General features: G+C 43.2%; 1 protein-coding gene across 18 annotated transcripts in view; it reads right to left on the reverse strand.

The window, feature by feature from the left end:
* Nucleotides 1-946: 946 nt before the first annotated feature.
* The window catches only part of cacna1aa (calcium channel, voltage-dependent, P/Q type, alpha 1A subunit, a), an 89,502-nt gene continuing 69,504 nt past the window's right edge, over nt 947-20,944 (reverse strand). For 6 of the 18 annotated variants that reach the window (XM_054760321.1, XM_054760318.1, XM_054760312.1 and 3 more), the window contains 10 exons: nt 19,362-19,476; nt 19,153-19,260; nt 18,409-18,512; nt 16,660-16,772; nt 16,472-16,592; nt 14,367-14,480; nt 13,338-13,376; nt 9,027-9,243; nt 8,164-8,435; nt 947-5,684 (listed from right to left, as the gene is read on the reverse strand). In XM_054760321.1, coding sequence (XP_054616296.1) covers nt 4,902-5,684; nt 8,164-8,435; nt 9,027-9,243; nt 13,338-13,376; nt 14,367-14,480; nt 16,472-16,592; nt 16,660-16,772; nt 18,409-18,512; nt 19,153-19,260; nt 19,362-19,476 — 1,986 coding nt within the window. In that variant the 3' untranslated portion in view covers nt 947-4,901. Of the gene's footprint in view, nt 5,685-8,163; nt 8,436-9,026; nt 9,244-13,337; nt 13,377-14,366; nt 14,481-16,471; nt 16,593-16,659; nt 16,773-18,408; nt 19,261-19,361; nt 19,477-20,944 lie in introns of those variants that run through there. The other 12 variants (XM_054760330.1, XM_054760328.1, XM_054760326.1 and 9 more) reach the window with 7 other exon arrangements.

Consider the following 20,944-nt stretch of genomic DNA (forward strand, 5'->3'; position numbering starts at 1 on the left):
TTTTAACAAGCCTTACCATAAAATGTTCTTAAGAGGAACTAATAGACGGTAGGAGTGTGTGACACTTAAAATACAGGAGTCCGATTTTATTAACTAAAGTTGTGTTTCAATTGTATTTACTGTATCATATTGTGCGAAAACAGTTTAATCTGCCTTAGTAGCCCCAATTATCTTTTGGCAATTCTGCAGTACAACCACAAGAGGGCGCTTTCCCCTATCTCGATGGCCATGACCCTTGTTGTCGGTACAGAGCCAATTGACTAATGGCTGCATGGATTTAGAGCCCTCTAGTGGTTGCTCGACCAAAGTGATTGATTTTGTGTGTGTGTGTAAAAAGCTGGAAAAGTATTTATTAGAACATCTGAACATGTTAACCATTTCAAAGGGTTTAAGTACGTTTTTATAGGAACATATTTCGAAAATTGTGTTCTATTTTTAGTTTTTCAAAATTCCAACAAAAAAAGTCATTATCTTTTGAAAATGTGACAGACTTGCTATCTTGAGTAAATTATGTTGCATTTTTCAATCATAAAATGATTGATTTAAGAGAATAAATTTAGGAATATAAAAAAGAGAATGAAGGTTTAATATGACAAACACGTTTTAGTATAACAAAGTCATATTTAATTTAAAAAATAAGACTTTTTTCTGAGAAAAAGGTTGTAATATAACAAAGTAATATTACTTTTTATTTAAATATTATAAAATGAAATACATTATTTTCGTATTAAAATAGTAAAATGTTATAACATAACGTAATAATATTCCGGGAAAACTATGAGAAAAAAAGATGAAGTTTTTTAATGAGAAAAGAAGAATGAAGGATTTTTTGTTGTTGATTTGAAAGGAAAAAAAAAGATTTAAAACATTGAGAATAAAGCCATGATATTATGAGGGGGAAAAAAACAGTAATATTGCAAGAATAAAGTCACCATTTGGACCAAGAAATGACCACAAGACAAGCGAGTGTGCATTCTCTGTTTTTTTTATTCGTATTCTTTAGGAAGAGTTCTGTTTGGAATTACAAAATGCACTGGTAGAAATATGGTGAGACGGGTCGACAGTGCGACAGATAAGAGTGTGAGAGAGAGACAGCTTGGGTAGAGCGAGAGAGAGAGAGAGAGAGAGAGAGAGAAAGAAAGAGAAAAGGAAGGAGTGAGAGTTTAGAGGTTTTTAACATCCAATTTGCCCCCACCACCCTCCCTCCCCCTGCACAAAAGATCTAGACAAAAAACACATCATCACCATTGGATCTGCACTTCTTTTCTTTGTGTACATTTTTTGTCACTTTCTGTGTTTTTTTTTCTACATGGTCGTGTTGTGCCTCAAGCCCATGTCACAGCGGACAAAAACAAATAAAAAATAGACTCTCACCAAAGTCTCTTTTGTGGTTTTTTTAATCCCATTTTTTTGGTCTTTTTGTCATATTTTTTGTTCTCAAAAATAGAAGAAAAAAAGAAAGGTTGCTTTTTAAAAACATCTATCTATTTATATATCTTTTTTTTTTATATCTATGAATTCATTAGTCTGTTTTTCTTTTATGTCCTGAAGATGACTGTTAACCCACAGTGTGGCATGCACATAGCACATGCAGTTCTTGAGCTAGATATTTTTTCCACTTTTTTTGTGTGTGAGTATTAAAAACAAACAAACAAACAAAAAACTCATTTGCGGCTTTTACATTGCTTTTTGCAGACTTTGTGTGTGGTTAATTAGTGTGGATTTCACTGCAGCATAGACCATAAAATGAAAAGAAAAAGGACAGTGGATAATGAGAGCTTTGCATGCGTCATATATGCTGACATCACACACGCACGCACGCACGCACGCACGCACACACACACACACACACACACACACACACACACACACACACACACACGGTGAAAGGAGCTCATCCTTTGTCGCAAAGACAAATGGGCCTCACAAAAAAAGCTGGAATGTCAAGGGTTTGCTGCACAAAATAGCAAAATATGCACGCACGCATACACACACACACACACACACACACACACACACACGCTCACACAGAAGCATTAGCTACATACCTTGTGTGCTATCTGAAAGTGTTGTGAAAAAATACTCGTCTGTGACATTCCGCTGAGGTTAGAAAGACACTGATAGGCAATTGTTTTTTTTTTGTTGTTGTTTTTGCTATTTTTTTCAGTGCATTCTCTGGTCAACATGTGATTGGTCTCCAGGTAAAAGAGAAAATCAAACACCAAAGAAAAAAAAAAGAATGAAAGGTGTTTGAGGCACACACAGAGAAAGAAATGAGATTATATGTACACGTGCGTCTGTGTTTTCTTGGACCATAAGAAGTCTTGGACAGTTTTGCACTAAAATAGTCCAGATTACCGAAATAGCTCGGTTTGTCCATGTTTCACTCCCAGTTTTACACGCTGCTCTCGCTAATGTTAATGTTCATGTATGCCTCCGAGCCGCTAGAGGGCGATTGTGGTCATAGTTTAGGATTATGGTAAAGGAAGAGGAAGCTACATGCTAAGAGCTAGCACGCCAGAAGCCGTCTGTGTAATAGATTTCACAGCTCTTTTGTGTTGTCGGTAACCTTTTAATGTGTGTTTCAATGACATCTGCTTTGGTTCTTGTGGTGATCGTCAGAGGCATAGAAATAAAGGACGATTAGGGATGTTGGTTGTCAATGTTTTTGTCAATTACTTTTTATGTTATCTACCGTTGTTTTTATTGTTATTGTGTACTTATCACCGACTAATGAAATACATGCGTATTATTTCTTGTCTATTTTTTTCATTCAATTGTGAATACAAAAATGAAGTTTTGCTATGAAAATATCGCTGTTCTATATTTTTGTGCCAATCGGGAAGTGCTTAGGCATCACGTCACGTATTAAGTGTCTTCTTCGAGAACATTCTGACAACAAGTTTTTTCTTGTAATGACCGGTGTTGTAATATAGATCTTCTAAATTCCCATGTTCGTGAACGCACCTCGCTGTGAACGTTATTGGTGGATAAGAAGGAAGTCGGTGGTGGTGTGGCGGGAGAGAGCAAGGAGACAAGTGTGTGAGCTGAACTGCATACTGGGTGGGAATTCATGGCATTATAAAACTTTAAAAGAGCGTCAGACTCTGTGTGACTCTATAAGAACGCCGCAGTATCCATATACTTAAAAATGTTGGCGTACGTCATCTTCTGTATCTTTAATTTGTCTTCTTGTGGACCTAAACAGCCCACCCCGCCCTCTGACTTCGTCTTCTTCGCTTGTGAATTTAATGTCGTTAACACCGGCGCCATGACACTCCACGCAGACTCGCGCATGCGTTGAAAGTTCGCTCGCTCCAAAGCGTGTAAACGCAAAAAGAAACTGGTTTCCAATCGTGTCATCTAATAATCTTAAAAAGGCAAACATAATGTAATTTAGGTGTAATATTTCGTTTTTTAGCGCATGTAAATATACCGAAGAGAGGTGGTAGTCACTCAACTAGACTTGCACCACCTGTAAGTCATGGATTTATTAAATTATTACATTTCCATAAATGCTCCAAATAACACCTCTGTTCATTTCCAGCATTCACCAATTGTGGTGGACTTTGGAGGTTGCACAGTCTCCCACAATGCAATGGGTGAGACTGTTACGCTCCCTTATGGTCAAAGAAAACAAAAGCGTTTCTCTCCTTTCTCCACCTTTCTATTGGTCTGGAAGAGCTGGGAAAATGTTTCCAATAACGTCACATATGTCGCCGCATCCACTTGTACCCTGCTTGCCAGTTGATCATTCCAAGATTATCACCGTGCTTATAAAAGTTGAGGGAAAAAATGTGCATTTCCATGTGTAGGAGCGGCAGGCATTTGGCACAAGCGAGCAAAAGTCATTTTTGTTACTTCCAAGCACACACATCACTTCTGTCCATGACTTTGTGAAGTGAAAATGAGGTTATAAGAGAGGAATGTCACACAAGGGGGAGAAAGCGAGAGAAACAGGAATGTCATTTTATCAAAAGGAAAAAAAAGGGTGAGAAACCTACAGGCTACAACAAGAAGGAAGGAGAGAACCCCACGCTCCGTCCTTCTACATACAGTGGATTCTCATTGCTAGTATTATTTCTTTTTTTCCAATCATTCATGCAGGATTGCACAGGTTTACAAGTCTTAAAAAAGCTGTGTGGGGGTGCAACAGAAGATTCAAGCTTCAATGTATCGAAGAAGAAGAAGGAGAAGCAGCTGCAGGAATAGAAGAAGAAATGCTGCAGAAAACTGGTTTGGTGGTTAAAACCTTCATCGCCTTTTGTTTTTCCTCATCACGGCTGAGAGGATGGTGTGACTAGTCTGTTTTCCGGGCGGCACCACCGTAGTCTGTTTCCACCCCCAACTCTCCCACTCACTCCCAGGAAGCTTCTCACCTCATACAGGCGGGGGTGGGGGGCTGGTTGTCACTTTTTTGTTCTTATTTAAAAAGACAGATGATAAAACTCATCGATATTCAACAGGTGGCCGGGAGGGTTGGCATCCACTTCCTGTTCTTCCAAACCAACACGCTCAAGTTAGCTTCGGGAAGCAAAAAAAAAAAAAAGTTGTTTTGTCTCTGACTGTTTTTTAATTGAGTCGCAACTCTTGACATCGTGTAAGTGGCTGTAGCTCTGGACCAGAGGCAGAATTTAAGACAAGTGTCCATCACCCCCCCTTCTTGCATCCTTAAAAGCTGGCGTGTGAGGAGGTTGGTCGAGTGATGAATGCAAGTTTGGTACCTCTTCTCCTCTTCCTCTATTTTTCATTTTTTTAGAAGCATCCTGACTTCATTCCTTCATCCTGACTCATCCCAGGATTTCCGGCACATTCCAAGAAGTGGCAGAGACAAACGGTATATAAAAGTATACTTGGGTCCAGATTCTGTATTCTTCCATCCCTCCCCCCACCCCCAGAGGCTAGCACCAGTCCTCCTGCTCCTTTTCCCCATAGGGTTCATGCAGGCCCTTGCGGGGTCCTCTGGGATGTGCCCCTGGGGGTGGGACTTTGTGAGGCCCGCCATGTTGGGGTCCATGTATATGTGTTGAGGGTGAGGAAGAGCGGTAACCGTTAGGAAGGCGGCGCTGGGCAGGGGGCTGCACTTGCCCCTGAAGGGGACCGGTTAGAGGGGTGTTAGAAGGGGGCGCGTGGTGGACTGTCCTGGGTGAGGTGCGGTTTGGCTGTGGGTGGGGTGGCAAAGGGTGAGGGTGGGGGTTGTTTACAGGGTGTGGCTGGGGGTGGAGGTTGTGTGTTTGTGGTTGGGGAGGAGGCGGCAGTGGGTGGCTGGTCAAGGGATGTGGGTGGGGGTTGCTGACTGGTTCATGTGTGGGTGCATCATGGTGGGGCACGTAGTTTTGGTTATAGAAGCAGCCGTCTGCCCCTTCCATGGATCCTCCACCTGTGTCCCCCCAGCGAAGCGGGGGGTGGTGACCCTGGCGGGGCGCGCCGTGGTGGGCCATTGGGACGCCAGCCAGAGGAACCTGGCCTTGAGGAGGGTCGGGAGATAACCGCCGGGGCGCTGGGGCCGGGGCCCGCCCCTGTGGCCCAGCGGGTTGTGAGGGCACGGTCTTACGAACTACAGGGGAGTATGTAACATGGGGGCGGGGTGTCGCGGGCGTCTGAGGCAACTGGCGGCGGCCCCGGCGCGGCGTGCTAGTCCCGGAGGTTGACGGGACAGGACTTCCGCTGACCGAACTACTGCCCTACACAAAAAGTGAAATAAGGCAAATAAAAAGCACGAACCACAAATTCAGCGACAGAACGTGTAAGTCAAAGATGGACCATGAGCAGCAACGACAAGGAAAGATGGACGTTTCACACAATGAAAGCACAAGTGATGATATAAGCGGAGAGAACGTATCAGTGCAGAGGATGAGGATGAGGATGGAAGCGATGACAAATCAACCACAAGCCGTGCAGAGGAAAGAAAACAAGAAGAGGAGGAAAAAGGGTTGATTTCTGGAGCATCCATTGTGCTGCACAGTAAAAGCTGATGTCTGACCAGAGCCGGCTCGCCCATTAGGCAATATCAGCAAATGCTAAGGGCGCGGTGGCCTACGGGAAGCGCCAAAAGCAGAGATCACCTTTGATGTGGAAAGCAATGTCTGAGTAATATTACTGCAAATGATAACAAGTAAGTGTCATCATGTTTTGTAAAAAGTTATTGCAGTGTAACGTGTACTGTAAATAATCTCACCACAAAATAAAAACCCTGTAAAAAAAGTGAATTTAAATTAATTAAATTAAAAATTATTCATCTATTTATTATGTATGTATGTATTTATTCAGTTAAAAAAGTGAATACATTGTCCATTCATCCATCCATTTTCTATACCGCTTCATCCTCATTAGGGTCGCGGGGGTATGCTGGAGCCTATCCCAGCTGACTTTGGGTGACAGGCGGGGTACACCCTGGACTGGTGTCCAGCCAATGGCAGGGCACATATAGACAAACAACCATTCACACTCACATTCATACCTATGGACAATTTAGAGTCTCCAATGAACCTCACCTGCATGTTTTTGGAATGTGGGAGGAAGCCGGAGTGCCCGGAGAAAACCCACGCGCACACGGGGAGAACATGCAAACTCCACACAGAAAGGAAAGTGAATAAATAAATAATAAATCAATAAATATATATTTTTTTTTTACAGGATTTTTGTTTTGTGGTAAGATTATTTATATCTCATTTGAGAGTTTTTTGTATTTGTAATTTGTTAACCATGTAAATTGGGTGACATGCTAGTTTACAAAAAAATTGTTTTGTAAGTGTATGTAAATCGTAAATGAAAAGGGGGGGCACTTTGGGTAGGGCAGGCTCTGTGTCTGACCGTGCATAATATATATAAATAAAAAATATAAATAATATATATATATATATATATATATATATATATACTGTATATAAATACATAGCATTTGATACCTGTACTGCTTTGCATGCTATTACATCTGTGCATCAAGTGTTCAGCCAATCAACATTTCCCATTGATCTCAGTGTAACTTTCAGGACTAAAATTAAAAAAACAAAAACAAATGCCAAAAAATGTCCTTCCTTCTATTGAGCAATAACTTCCACACGTTAATAGTATACAGTAATCCATCGTTTAGTGCGGTTAATTGGTACCAACTGTGATAAGTGAATTTCCGTCAAGTAGGATTTCAATTTTCATAGTTATAGCATAAAAAACCTGTTTCCAACCTTCTAAATACGATTTGTAACATTATTAGAGCATCTAGACATGAAATAATACCCTTATGGTCACCTTAACACTCCTAATTTCCAATATAGTCGACATAAAAGGCAGAAAATACGCCATTTAAGGCATAAATAAGACTCACACGTTTGCATTGGGAGAGTCACATTATCACAGAGTACTTCCTGCGGTGGGTATTGCCTCATCAATGTAACATTACTGGCACCTAGTGACCAATGTAGAATACTACATATCATCACAACGTCTTTGAATGAGTCTTCTGAATGCCTTCGATTTGTATTTTACTTATGCTTGAAAATATGCTTAAATGTGCTTACAATGTAATACTAGTGATAGGGTGTATTCAACCACAAACCAGCATGACCTATTAATCAATACATTTTGGAATAACCATGATAGAGTGAAGACACAAAATTTGAAGGGTGACGTGGCGAGGGATTACTGTATTTTTATGTTGGAAAATGCATTGGGAGTGAGGGGAGGGCAAATAGGATAGAGCATTCCAGTGCGCAAATATACATATATCAATGCATATTTGTTGAGTTGTTGGTACGTATGCGGAATCATCTCATCTCCCATCACAACATTAGATACACATGCTAATGAGATCCAAGAGATTAGAATGACACTGTCTGAGGTGTTTGCCTAACAATATGTTTATTAAATAGTGTAGATGTGTCAAAATATTAGAAACACACCACATGACCAAGCCGTGCAGTTTGAAACCACTGCTGACGACAGCCAGAATAAACATATTGTTAAATGAATCCCTCCTGACTTCCTACGGTATATTTACAAATACATGTTTTATGCAGCTCTTGTGTGGGCTCTCATTAGATTGTGCACGCGTACCTAATGTGGCGGATGGACACACAAGTAAAAACAATGATAATTACTTGCGTTTGCATGTTGTGTATAAGGTGTTACCATCAAGCGCGTTCATCAAATTACCCAAAAGCCCACCTGTCTGTGTGTCATGCAGTCACGACCCTCGCTGGGGGAGCGTGACCAGCGCCGGTCCCTTTCTCGCTCCCTCTCCCGGTCGGGTTCTCGGTCGCGGGAGTGCTTGCGGCCGTAGTCGCCCCCTCGCTCCGCGCCGTAGCGCTCTTTGTCCACGGAACCGTGATGGTGGTGATGGTGGTGGTGGTGTTTGCGGTCTTTGGAGCGGCCGCGGTCTCTGTCTCGATCCCTGTCCTTGGACATCAGGTCACCTGACTGGGTGGTGGTGCTCATGTCTGTCCCGAGACATGATGATGGAGACTTATTACCACCACGCACTTTGTAAATAAACGAACAGACACTGCAACTATAAAGCAAGGCATTGTTTTTTTTCTTTTTTCAAAAAATACTGCTTAAGCACCGGCACCCGTCCCTCCATAAATCAATCCATCCATCCATCCATCCATCCATCCATCCATCCATCTATCTATCTTCTACAGCTTATCCGAGATCGTGTCCGGGGGCAGCAGCCTAAGCAGGGAGGCCCAGACTTCCCTCTCCCCGGCCACTTCGTCCAGCAGATCCCGAGGCGTTCCCAGGCCAGTTGGGAGACACAGTCTCTCTAACGTGTCCTGGGTCTTCCCCGAGGCCTTCTACCGGTCGGACTTGCCCTGAACACCTCCCCATGGAGGTGTCCCGGAGGCATCACCGGCACCAGTATGGATTCATATGTAAACACTACCAAACTCTCCCCCTACTCTCAGCTCTGTTGCTTCCAAGGCGCCCGAGTTCATTTGGTTGCGTTCCAAATAAAAGCTGACTAATTGCTTCGAGCCTGCGTGAACACTGACATTTGTAACATGTGTGTTTTTCTGTCGGACTCCAACCTGTGTCAGCCTCCATGTAGCGACACAGCGACCTCTCGGAGGCACGGTGGCTGCGCTCTTTTCTTCTGTGCCCGTGTCTGGGAGCGCGACCTTCCTCAGGTATGACATGCTCCATGTTGTAGACATCTGGGCCTCCTTTGTCTCTGCTGCTGCGGCCTGACCTGCTGTGACCCAAAGACGAGGCCGAGCGCTTCATGGGGCTGTTGTCGCTGATGGTCTACAGGAGAAACGAAGACAGACACATGATGCATTGTGTTTGGAGAATTAGGGGGGGTGTGCATGTGTTCTTGGAAGTTATGCACACCAGTTCCTCTTCAATCATGTTAAAAACACCTAATGATATACTCATACTGCTGCTCCATAACACCGTGTAAAGCTACAGGGCAGCAATGTGAAATAAATACAAATAAGTTGAAAGATGATGGCAAACGGCCATGCCTTCCATGCTTCTGTAATTTGTAAAGAAAAAAAAGAAGGGATACAAGGGTCAGTATGACTTGCACCATCCTCATGACTCATAACCCCCCCTGAACATGGAACATTCACAGGCTGCATGAAACTCCAGCATTCCTTGCACTGTTCATCGTGCTTTGCTCCAGCCATGCAGGCACATTGAGGCTCGTCCTTGACCCGCCTGAGGGCTCATGCTCTGGATGAGGGCAGCAGGACGGAGCCAATGGTGCCTACTTGGGCATGTCAAGTCCAGTCCATCAGTAAGCGCCAGTGTGAGATCCCGAAAAGTTGCCAAAAGTTAGTATATAAATGACACTATATGGACAAAAGTATTAGCAAACGTGGCCATTACACGTACAGGAAGTGAAAATAAAAGAAAACATGGAGTTGTTGTCCCCCCCCCCCCCTTTTTTATCTTATAATATAGGTCCAGATACAGAACATTTGTTCAAGTTAAGGCCTGTCTACAGTATCGCTCTTCTTTCCCTGTAACTTTCACTTGTCTCACTGTCCTCTTTATCCCTATCTATGACTCATTTCTATCTTCTGCCCATGTATGTCTCGCTGTCCTCTTTATCCCTATCTATGACTCATTTCTATCTTCTGCCCATGTATGTCTCGCTGTCCTCTTTATCCCTATGACTCATTTCTATCCTCTGTCCATGTACGCCTCGCTGTCCTCTTTATCCCTATCTATGACACATTTCTATCTTCTGTCCATGTATGTCTCGCTGTCCTCTTTATCCCTATCACTCGTTTCTCTCTTTTTTCCCTGAATGCCTTGCTTGCCTCGCTGTCCTCTTTATCCATACCTATTACTCGTTTCTATCTTTCTTCCTTGTATGCCTCGCTCGCCTCGTTGTCCTCTTTATTCGTATCTATCACTTGTTTCTAACTTTCCTCTTACTTCTTTCTATCTTCTTTCCCTGTATGAGGCATACTTGTTCTGCTGTGTCACTCGCTTTGCTTCTCTCCTCTTTCATCTGTTTCTGTAGAGTCGCAATGTTTGGCGCCAATGCACAGATTTGATTGGCTGAGCAGCATCACATGGAATGGCTTAACTCGCATGCAATTGGTGAGAGGATTTCCTGGGCGTAAAAAAGATGCATCGAAATAGAAGCACCTCGTCAAAGCTTAAAATACTGAAATAATTGACTGACTACAGGTCCGGGTCCGTAGATAAACATTTCCTCACAATCCCTGCTTGAGTTCATCCAAAAGGGGTTCAGGGGGTTCTTCTACCGTCAAAGGGTAACGTCCTCCATCCATTTTGTTTATGCAGCCCAGGTGGAGAACGTTTGATTCAGCCCGGTTAGTTAATGACAAAGTCTAAACACTGTTGTCCTTATAGTGTACATATAGAAAGCTCCGGATTTGCTAACCTCCGAGGAGTAGCACCGCCGACCCTAACATTTTCCACACACTCCCCATTCATCTTTACATCTCTCCTCGCTGCACACGCACATGCTCCCATGAACATACATACACGCACACACACGTAGCATTTTGCATGCAAGTATAGGGAGGTGACTGGAGACACGAGCACACTGGCATGGAGACATGGACACAGAAGGACAGACCCCATCAGTGAGGCAGTGGCATGATTGTTCATGACGGCAACATGCTACACCAAGCCAAGTAGCTCAAGATGCTAGGGTCACTCGTGAAGCTGACATCAGATGAGGTCACGTCAAAGAAGAGTAACTTACTACAAGTTGTCTCAATAAAATGACAAAACAAAAGAGTGAGCCATTAAGTGGAAAACTACCGTAGCGCAGTGAGGATAGTCAGAAGCCTTGAATGAAGAAGTACTAATGTGACATTTGACCTCAGCTGTTTGCCGCGACTTGAGTGTGTTATTGTTCTAAATGAATAGACTTCCTACTGTGACATAGAACGATAATGCTGGCATTTTGGAGAATCTGGTAGAAAAGATCCACTTATGGAAGCTTCTAGCATCTTCCGTCTAATACATTACAAACTGATCTGTCGTTTGAGTGAAAACACTGCTGGGAGCTACCGATGCTGCACGGCTGTAAAACCATGCGGATGTGCATTTTGTTTGTCATGGGTTTCATTGGTTTACACCCGCTTCTCCTGGCTGGGTTTGTCTGAAGCAGTGGACGCTGACATTTGCATCAAGTAGAGCGCTGAGAAAAGCAAAAAACGAGCATATTTTCCAGACTATAAATCACACTTTTTACATAGTTTGTCTGGTACTGCGACTTATATATCAGAATAAATATAATTGAACATGCTTTTAAATGTTAAATGAACATGAACCAAGGAGTGAACTAACACAAGTCTCAACGATTCGAAATGCATATAAATGAGGAATGAGGAGTGATTGCTGCCAAAGCCACCATGTGGCAGCGAGATCAACACAGACACCGCCTTCATGTTTTGCCATGAGTTATTTGTTGAATTCACTCATGTTTCTCACTTTCTTTAGCAAACTTGCAACTTTCTTTCGCTGCATTTTGGCTTATTTTGCAGCCGTGATCAAAAACAAAAGCAGAGACTTGAGGTGAGAAACAGTATTGAATTCAAGAAATAACTCAGGGCAAAACATCAAGGTGGCACATCGTGTCTTTGTCAACAATCACGTCTTGCATGAAGGTAAAAGTAACCTTAAATATTCATTTATCCCTTTCATTCATCATTTATATGCATTTTTAAATTGTTTTTTGCATGACAACAAAATAATTGTAAAACCACAAAAAAGTGTTTTCTGTTAACACCTTCAGCTTTCTGAAACGGAATCCTTGGATTTAGATTATTTTCTTGATTGCGTTAGAGTACTTTTCAATTTGAGTCTGACCTTCTGGAATGGTTTAATGATGCCAACCAAGGTTCCACTGTATATGTTTTGATCGGACCAGCCCTTTTAGCAGGGCGATTCTTCTGTTCTACCAGCTGTGAAATAACGTTGAGAGTCTCAAGTAAGTTTTACAATTTAATATTAAAAGGAGCCGACACAAGCAATTGCAATGCCAGCGCTGGAGAGAACGAGGTCCAAGTGACCTCTGAAGTGAAGCCGAGTTCCTCTTCCTCATTTGCCTGCTGTGAAAGCGGTCCCAATTATCAGGAAACGTCCTGTTAACTGTTTGTTGGTGCATTGGTCTGATTGGTTTCACCCAACCTTGGATAGGAAGGCTGGGCCTCAAAGGCAGGCGGCACAAGGGTGACTCAAAATGAAACTGTGAGTGCGTGCGTGTGTGTGCGTGTATGTGAGAGAGATTAATGAAAAAGAACAGGGTGCCTTTTGTTCCAAGTGAAAAGTCTTGCAATCGTGCTATCTGTCTGTTGTAGATAAGAATATCCAGAACAGAGTGGAAAAATATTCCATTCCTAAAAGTTTTTTTCCTCTTCATGATGCATCTTTTTTGGCTGATGTGACTTATAGTCTGGGAAATGAATAACTGTATCTGCTCAAATAAATCTGTACTGAGCTGACTTTTGACGTGAGCTACTGAAGCCATAATGTTTGAAGAAGGGCCATGACAACTTAGAACCACTTAGAACGTAGGAGTTACGTGTTGCACTACGGAAATATAAGCCCACCAGTCGGTACAGTTCAGTTCAGCTTGGTAGTTTGGTGTGTGGATGGGCGGTGATCCTATCAACTGTGTCACCCATCATTGAATCCAAAGAGGAAAGAGTAACAAAGTAAATGATGAAGGATAGCCATCATTTGGTGTTTTTTCTTCCTGACATAAGGTTTATTTATTTTGGTAAAGCTACGATATTGCTGCCAATCCAAAGTGAACCAAACTGTACTTTTTGATTGAGTCGGACCGACAGAGAGGAGATGTTTAAGGAGCAAGAAAGACAAGACAGGGAAGACAGGGTACATACACTGAGGTGACTGCCACGCTGCTTCCCTTTCCTCCGCTTCTGTATGAGCACAGAGAAAACACACACACACACGCACACACACACACACAGCCACAAATGAAGCAGAACCACGACAAGGGGTGAGTGGGAGGGGTGAAAGACCAGTCATAAAGATGGATTGATTCACAATGAGAGAAAAAGTATACAGTGTGTTTGGCAGCTCAAAGAGATTTCGATATTACGAGAGGCACAGAACAGAAAGAAGGTTCGGTGGAGGAGGCGCACTTACCACACACATTGGCGGGTGAAAGGCATCAAAACAGTACAGAACAACTCACGACACCATGGTCACAAAAGCAATGAAAACTACTACCTAAAGCCACAAGATAGGCACACACACACACACACACACACACACACACACACACACACACACACAACGGGGGACACTGACAGAAGCAGGGGTGAGCTCCAAGAAAGGAGAATTAGATCTCTCACACACACACACACACACACACACACACACACATAAACACAAGCTTGCGCTAGGTTGTAAAAAGAAACAAAAAAAGTACCCCAAAATTCACCAGTGGTACGATTAACCTTCAGTAAGAAGGGAAAAAACAAAGTTTAGTAGCCATCGCAACAACAACACCAACAAAATTCATGTTTTGTGCAAAGTGTGTTTGTGGGTATGTTTTGTGCCGTGACAACCAGAGCACTCATCAGTGTGAAAGTGCACACAATGAATGAGAGCGTTGCATGAAAAAGAAGGACCATCACGTGCAAGCCAAGATATGAGGAGAAGAGAGGACGGACGCCAAGAGAAGAAAGCTAAAGGTGTGACTTTGCCTTGCTATGGTCATTTAGAGTTGGACATCAACATGTATCCATGATTAAGCCAAATATTTTGCAGCTTCTTGTCTTGTTTGATTGTTTTAGACACCACAGCAATGAATCATTTAGCAAAGACCTGCATGACACGGAGGGAATGATGAGGAGACAAAATGAGGAGGGGAGAGAGGTTGGAGAGGTGAGAATGCTGCTCACTTGGTTGTCGCCTGGCAGGCGGGGCATGGAAGCGGCCCTGCCGTGGCCTTCCATTGGTGGAAAGTGCTCAGTATCCGAGTAACCATCCTGCCCCATCTCTCTCATCTCTACCGTCTGCAAAAGGAGCAGGAGAGCAGGAGATGTTGTGACAGGCTGCCGTGACAACAGGTAGAAGGGAGTTGGTTGTTATCCACAGAGGCAGAGAACCAAGGGTCTCACACAGGAATGTAATCAATGAGAGGATTTGATGAGCATAATGATGGACTCTACTTTTTTCTCTTTGTTTGGCGTCAGTGTCAGTCACAACCCAAAGTGAGTATTTTTGCAAAAAATGTTGATAAAATGTATTAGATCTAATTAGATTATGCGGGTGTGCCTAATTTTCCGACCAGTGTGTATAACAAACATTTATAAAAAAAGAAAGTCAGCACAACACGCATTGATTAAACCGATCAAGCAGAGAGATAAGTCAGCATATAGGGTAACCCTTCACCACTTTGCACTTCCAATTTCACCACTTCACTTTTTCACAAATATATTCATTAATAAATCATGCTGATTTGTGGTTAAAAACAACCAATTATTAGTTTAGAAAAATGCATATTTAAGCAAATGTTACATATTTTTTGCCTAAAGTAAATATTTTCAAGCATCAAAATGGTTAAATGAAGTAAAATACAAATGTAAGGCATTCAGAAGACACATTCAAAGTCGTTGTGATGATATGTAGTATTCTATGCTGGTCACTAGGTGTCAGTAATGTTACTATAATGTTTGGTGGGACACACAAGCACCTTTTTTTCCTACTTTGTGGAAATTCACTTATCACGGTCGAGTCGGGAACCAATTAACCGCAATAAACGAGGGATTACTCTACTCTCGTTTGTGAAATACAGTCAAACCTGTCTTAGCGGCCACCTGTATAGAACGGCCACCTGCCTATAGCAGCCACTGAAAAAAAATCCCCCGCAGCAAATGTACATGTTATAGACCCTGTGTATAGCAGTCACCTGTCCAACGCGGCCAGCGGCCACCCATTTTGTCTCCCTTGGTCAATATCTGACCGCATATAGCGGCCAAAATGCCAACTCAAGCAGAAGCTTCATGCACGAAAAAGTTTTGTTTTTTAATCAATGAAGGCGTCGTGTGTAGACTTTAATTACTGAGTCCTAGCTCAGTCACAATCATTCACAAGATCCACACAAACTGTCAGTTGTTCCACATAAAAAAGTCGTCTTCTTTGGAGCTTGTTGCAGACAGTGACACCGTTTATTTCCTGGTGTGAGACAATGTGCACAATGTGTGTCAATACTGTAATGCCGCTTGTTGTGGGTAAGGAGAGACTCACGTCGCCGATGCACTTTAATGGCTTTATTAACAGCGGTTTATTAGCCTAGTAGTTCTTTACAACTTTTATCCGCAGTCCCACAGTGCCCTCTACTGGTCAACATGTAACAGTATAATTATATGTATCTGCAAACACAACAAGCTTCTAATCACAGACATGTTCATATGTGCGCGCACAAATTCAAAATGGCCGCCAACCTGTCTATAACGCCCACCTGCCTATTGTGGCCACTTTTGCCGTTTCCCTTTAGTGGCCGCTATAGACAGGTTTGACTGTACTGTAATATATGTATTTTATTTTATATTATATTTTGTCCATGATAGACTATGTATTTGGTAAATGATCGCATCTCATCATGTGGGACTCCAACCATAATTGAATGAGAACATAGTTGGAAGAAAACATAAACCACACTAGAAGAGGTAGACAATATTGAGTGCTTAATTTCAGAAAAAGAAAAAGAGACTTACTGGTGGAGGAATAATACAGGGAACAAGGAAGTACTGGATTGTACTAAAGTGCTAAAAGGTGCAATCAGTGTTTGTGTAGTGTTCACGTGATGGAGAATATGATGACGTTTGATGAAAGTTTGGCAGCGGCACAATTTGGGAAGAATGCATCCATTCCCACTCAGGTGGTGGAAAATGATGGCGAAAGAAATACGAGACCCTCAATGAATGGCACTGATGTACAGCTGATATTTACTGCATGCGAGTGTGATCCTGCTTGTGTTTCTGTGTGTTCCTGAGCATTCTACCTGTGATGCGGTCATGCTTCCTAGGCCGTCTTCAGGGCTCCAGCTTCCGACCTTTTGGGACATCTCCTGAGCACGAGCTGTGACCCACGAGTGGCTCTCTGGCAGCCCCCCTTCCACCGGGCTGCCGCACAAATACATACTGTCACATATACATACACGTATACACAACTTCCTTCATCCCGACTCACAGGCTGTTCACCGTCTCCGTTGTCTCAGGCGGAGGGAGGGCGTTGTTGAGGCCCGGACCCCCATCCTGGGTTGGGGAAGGCTCCACGCGCTGAAACAGTAATGGCGTTCGATTCTGTGTAAGACATACAACACGGCCATCGCCAGCTATCAGGGAGACCGACAGGGTAAAAGGGAGCAAAGCAGGAACAGAAGGAGTTTGACAAAATGGGGGCTGCGACTTAAAGTAAGGTGAAAAAAAGAAAGGAAAAATAAAACATACAGGGGAAAGATTCCACAAGATGATGGCTCTCAAATTCTTCCACACCACACTTCTATTACGGACCTTGCTGTGCCATGCTGGAAAAGGGACGTCCACAAAACTGTTCCCACAAAGTGCCAAAAATGTTTTGGTAAGGTGAAGAATACAAATCAACTCAGGGGGAGCAGCACTGACATAAATGCAAAGGATCAAGCCAAAAAGAAATTACTGAGTCGGGAGAATTAAGGGTGAAGGAAGGAGGAGGTGGGGAAAGTGTTCAAGGAAGCAGAACCGAGGATATCTGCTTATATTTGAGGCACATGTTGAAAATGGCACTAAATGTGCAATAAAAGCTGCAGATTACATCATATTTGTGATATAAGGGAGACAGATAGAACAAGATGAAATAGTTGACCAGATGCTGTCACTGAGCCAAAATGCTGAGCAAAGGATTACTCTACGACTGAGGCAAGAGGCGCAACGTTTTGACCAGCAGATGGCAGCATTTGTATTGCTGTTAAATGTAAGGAAATGCTTGGCTCTTACCTTGATGGATCATATCACAATAATCAGTATTGGATATACAGTAATCCGGTAAATACGGTTTTTAATATTAGAGCCCTCTAAATAAAAAATAGCACCCCTAAAGTCACCTCTACACTCATATTACCCAATATAGGAGACATAATATGAGTAAATCAGCCATGTCTGACATAAACAAGCCTCATGCTCGTGTGTGTTGTTGCAAATGTGTTCCGGTGCTAAAGGAGCTGAGTGGGGGGCTGAGTTTTGGTGAGTTTTAGGTTGGCGTGGGTTACAGCCGCAACAGTATCCTGTGTTAGGGATTATTGTGCTTGTTGTAACATCATTCAAACCTGCAATAAAAGCCTGTGGTTCCGGCAAACAAGTTTGGTGCTTGTGTGCCTGACGGAACATTAGAGTAACATTACTGACACCTAGTGACCAGTGTGGTATACTACATATCATCACAAAGTCTTTGAATGAGTCTTATGTATGTTTTATATTTGGATTTCACTTCATTTAGACGTTTTTATGCTTGAAAATGCTTTATTTAAAAATATATGTAAAATAGGCTGCATTCAACCACAAAACAGCATGATTAATTAATTAATTAATTAATTGTGAACAATCATGATAGAGTGAAGCCGCATAATTCAAAGCGTGAAGTGGACAGGGATTACTGTATCTCATAATCTATGTTGGCATCAGCGCTGTGCTTATGAGTGACTGGCTTCAGCAACCACCAGCCCCATAGGTTGATCCACAGTGGGGACTTGAAAGAACCCTTTACCCTCTGGTCCAAAGCCCCACTGCTGCCCTTACATGAAATACAGTCTAAATTATACACTGGCATCTCCATAAACAGTATATCAGTGAATGCAACATTTTTTTCCACAACAAAATCAGGATATTGCTAGCTCTTTTTTTTAAATCTATCCAGCGAACTTGCCTTCTAAATCAACACAGAGCTCCTCCAGACATGCATTACCTGCTCATCCCGGAGAGCCTGCGAGCGCTTGATCTTGCTCTGTCTGTAGTACTCCATGATCATCATGGCAGCGTAGATTTTGCCCACTGTCAGGTCTGTCGCTGCTGAGAGAATGACAAGTTACCCTGCAAGATTAGACCCTTTGGTATGGACCCTGAGCGCCAGGAATGGTAGAGAGGGGTGAGTGTGTGCACACCAACAAACAAACCAACACTTTTCCACACACACACACACGCACGCACGCACACACACACATTCATATATGGACAATGAGCAAATAGTCTTTTCACAGGCAGATATCTTTTTTTGTATTTTGCAGCATCTCACTTTAGTTTAACTTTCAGCATAGCACCATGTGATGTTCAGCTTCAACTGTGATGTAATATTAGATGGCGTAATATCAGAATTATGTTGATAAATCTCATGCATTGATAACTGAAAATCACACTATTCTACTGTACATTTTAAACTCTGACTGTCCCTGTAGTGAAAAGACATCTATAGAGAGTTGATCTATAGAAAGGCACCCTCTGATGTTAGGCTGAGGTGGTTGGTAGTCTAGCACAGTCGTGTCACATGTGCCAGCTGTATCAGAGGGTGCAGCAGTGAAGAGAGACTGGCTGAAAGAAGCGTTTCCTCAGGTGGCGTGGAAGAGAAACATCGTCGGAGCAGTGGGTGGCGCGGGGTGCGCCTGCAGCCGGGCTATGATGCCGCGCTGGGCCCCCCCCGTACTCCGCAACTTACACTTGTGGGGCGTAACCAGCAAGTCCAGATGCTTCTGGGAGAGGTTGGGCCAAATCGCCATCATCTCTTTCCTCAGCTCTGCGTCCATCTGGTGCTTGTCGATACCACCTGGCACACATTCACACAAAAGAAATACATGAGACGTACTATACGCTAGTGAATCTGTTTTGTAACATGTAAGAGTAACATGTGACTGCTTAGGAAATCACCTTCAGAAATCTTGGCGATCTTGATGTCCAACGCCGTGCGGATCAGAGCCATGAGGGTGGAGTTAAAGTGAACGGTGTTGTCGTCAGCCACGGGCAGATCCATGCGGAGGAGTCTCTGCAGTAGAAGGTTAATCAGGATGAGGAGCAAATAAGACACAGCATGTTTTTGGAACCTCCAGGTGACGGGTGGGGGGAGGAAAAGGTGAGGTAAAGGAGCTGTGCATAGCATCTGTAGCTTGTTTGGATGCAACATTGAGCTCAAAATTCAAATAAGATCTGATGAAGCGATGCATAGCGATACGGTTTTGGAGAGAACCTGTGAAAACCTTTGCAATTGTCATGTTTATTGTTGAGGTTCTCACAGGTTGGTTCAACCAGTCATGCTGATCCTTCACCCCACAAATAGAACGACTGTGAATTCTGTTACGCACAGCTCATAAGGAGGGGGATTGGAGGTTCACAACCAATACAGACCTGATCATAAACCAACAAGCCAAAACCAAGCGACGGACATCTTGTAGGAAAGGGAGAGCACTTTGGTTTGTTTCCTTGTTGGCTCATTACAGTAAGACATGACAGCAGGACACACGCCAATTCACACCACAGTGACTTTGTGTGTGTTTGGTGACAGGAAGACGGCAACCACCCAGACATGCAGCAAACCATGCAACCCCCCCGCCATTCCTTCCCATTAATCCAAGTATTTTTTGAAATGTCAACACCACCCCTAAGCCCAACTAGCACGCCCCCCCCCATGCAAAGCATGCAATGCACACGCGATATGCCTCACAGGACAAGCAGCTGCGCAGCTGTACACAGAAAGCATCCTCATTACAATGGCTTTGTGCGTTGTTGTCATGTATGCTGTTATCGCTAAGTTGATGTGATAGAGCAAGTGGCTCTATCCTGAACACTTTGGTGTCTAATGTGTGGAGAAATGGGCACAGGCTTTGAGGGTTAATAGGTGAGAGAGAGCAGCATTCTGCGGAAACAACAGGGGGGGAAAAACAAGAAAACTATGCAAGGATGTGTCATGATTATTGAATGGCATGCGGTGAAAATGACATAAGGGGGCAGATCAAGCTAAATAGATTTAACTGTTAAAAAAAAGTCACTTGGCCAGCAGCTGGTGCTTGTGTACAGAGAAAATGAGTAAAGAGGAAGAGGCAAAGAAAACAGTCCTGCCTGAAGACCCCACATTCAGTGGATCTATATGGGTCATTGTTGTGGTTGGAGTTGGACTCGTTGGAAAGTTACAAGGTTTCCATTTCCCTCATGCTTTGGTTAAGCAATGAAAATAAAAGGTCATGCAAGGGATGTTAGCGTTCCAGAGTATTGAGGGTCTACGGCACGTGTCAAACTGGTGCCCTGGAGGGCCGAGATGCTGCAGGTTTTCTCTCCAAGCAGTTTCTTCAGCAGGTGATTTAATTGATGAGCTCCTTCCCTCAAACTGAAGGTGTTGATCATTAAAATCACCTGCTTTAAAATCACCTGACTGGCTGGAAAGAAAACCTGCAGTGTCTGAGTTTGACACCCCTGGTCTACGGTGTACTGTAATTCATGGAGGAGGCTTTACGTAGAAC

Source organism: Dunckerocampus dactyliophorus, chromosome 18 (assembly GCF_027744805.1).
Source record: "Dunckerocampus dactyliophorus isolate RoL2022-P2 chromosome 18, RoL_Ddac_1.1, whole genome shotgun sequence".
In the NCBI taxonomy this organism is placed as follows: Eukaryota; Metazoa; Chordata; class Actinopteri; order Syngnathiformes; family Syngnathidae; genus Dunckerocampus; species Dunckerocampus dactyliophorus.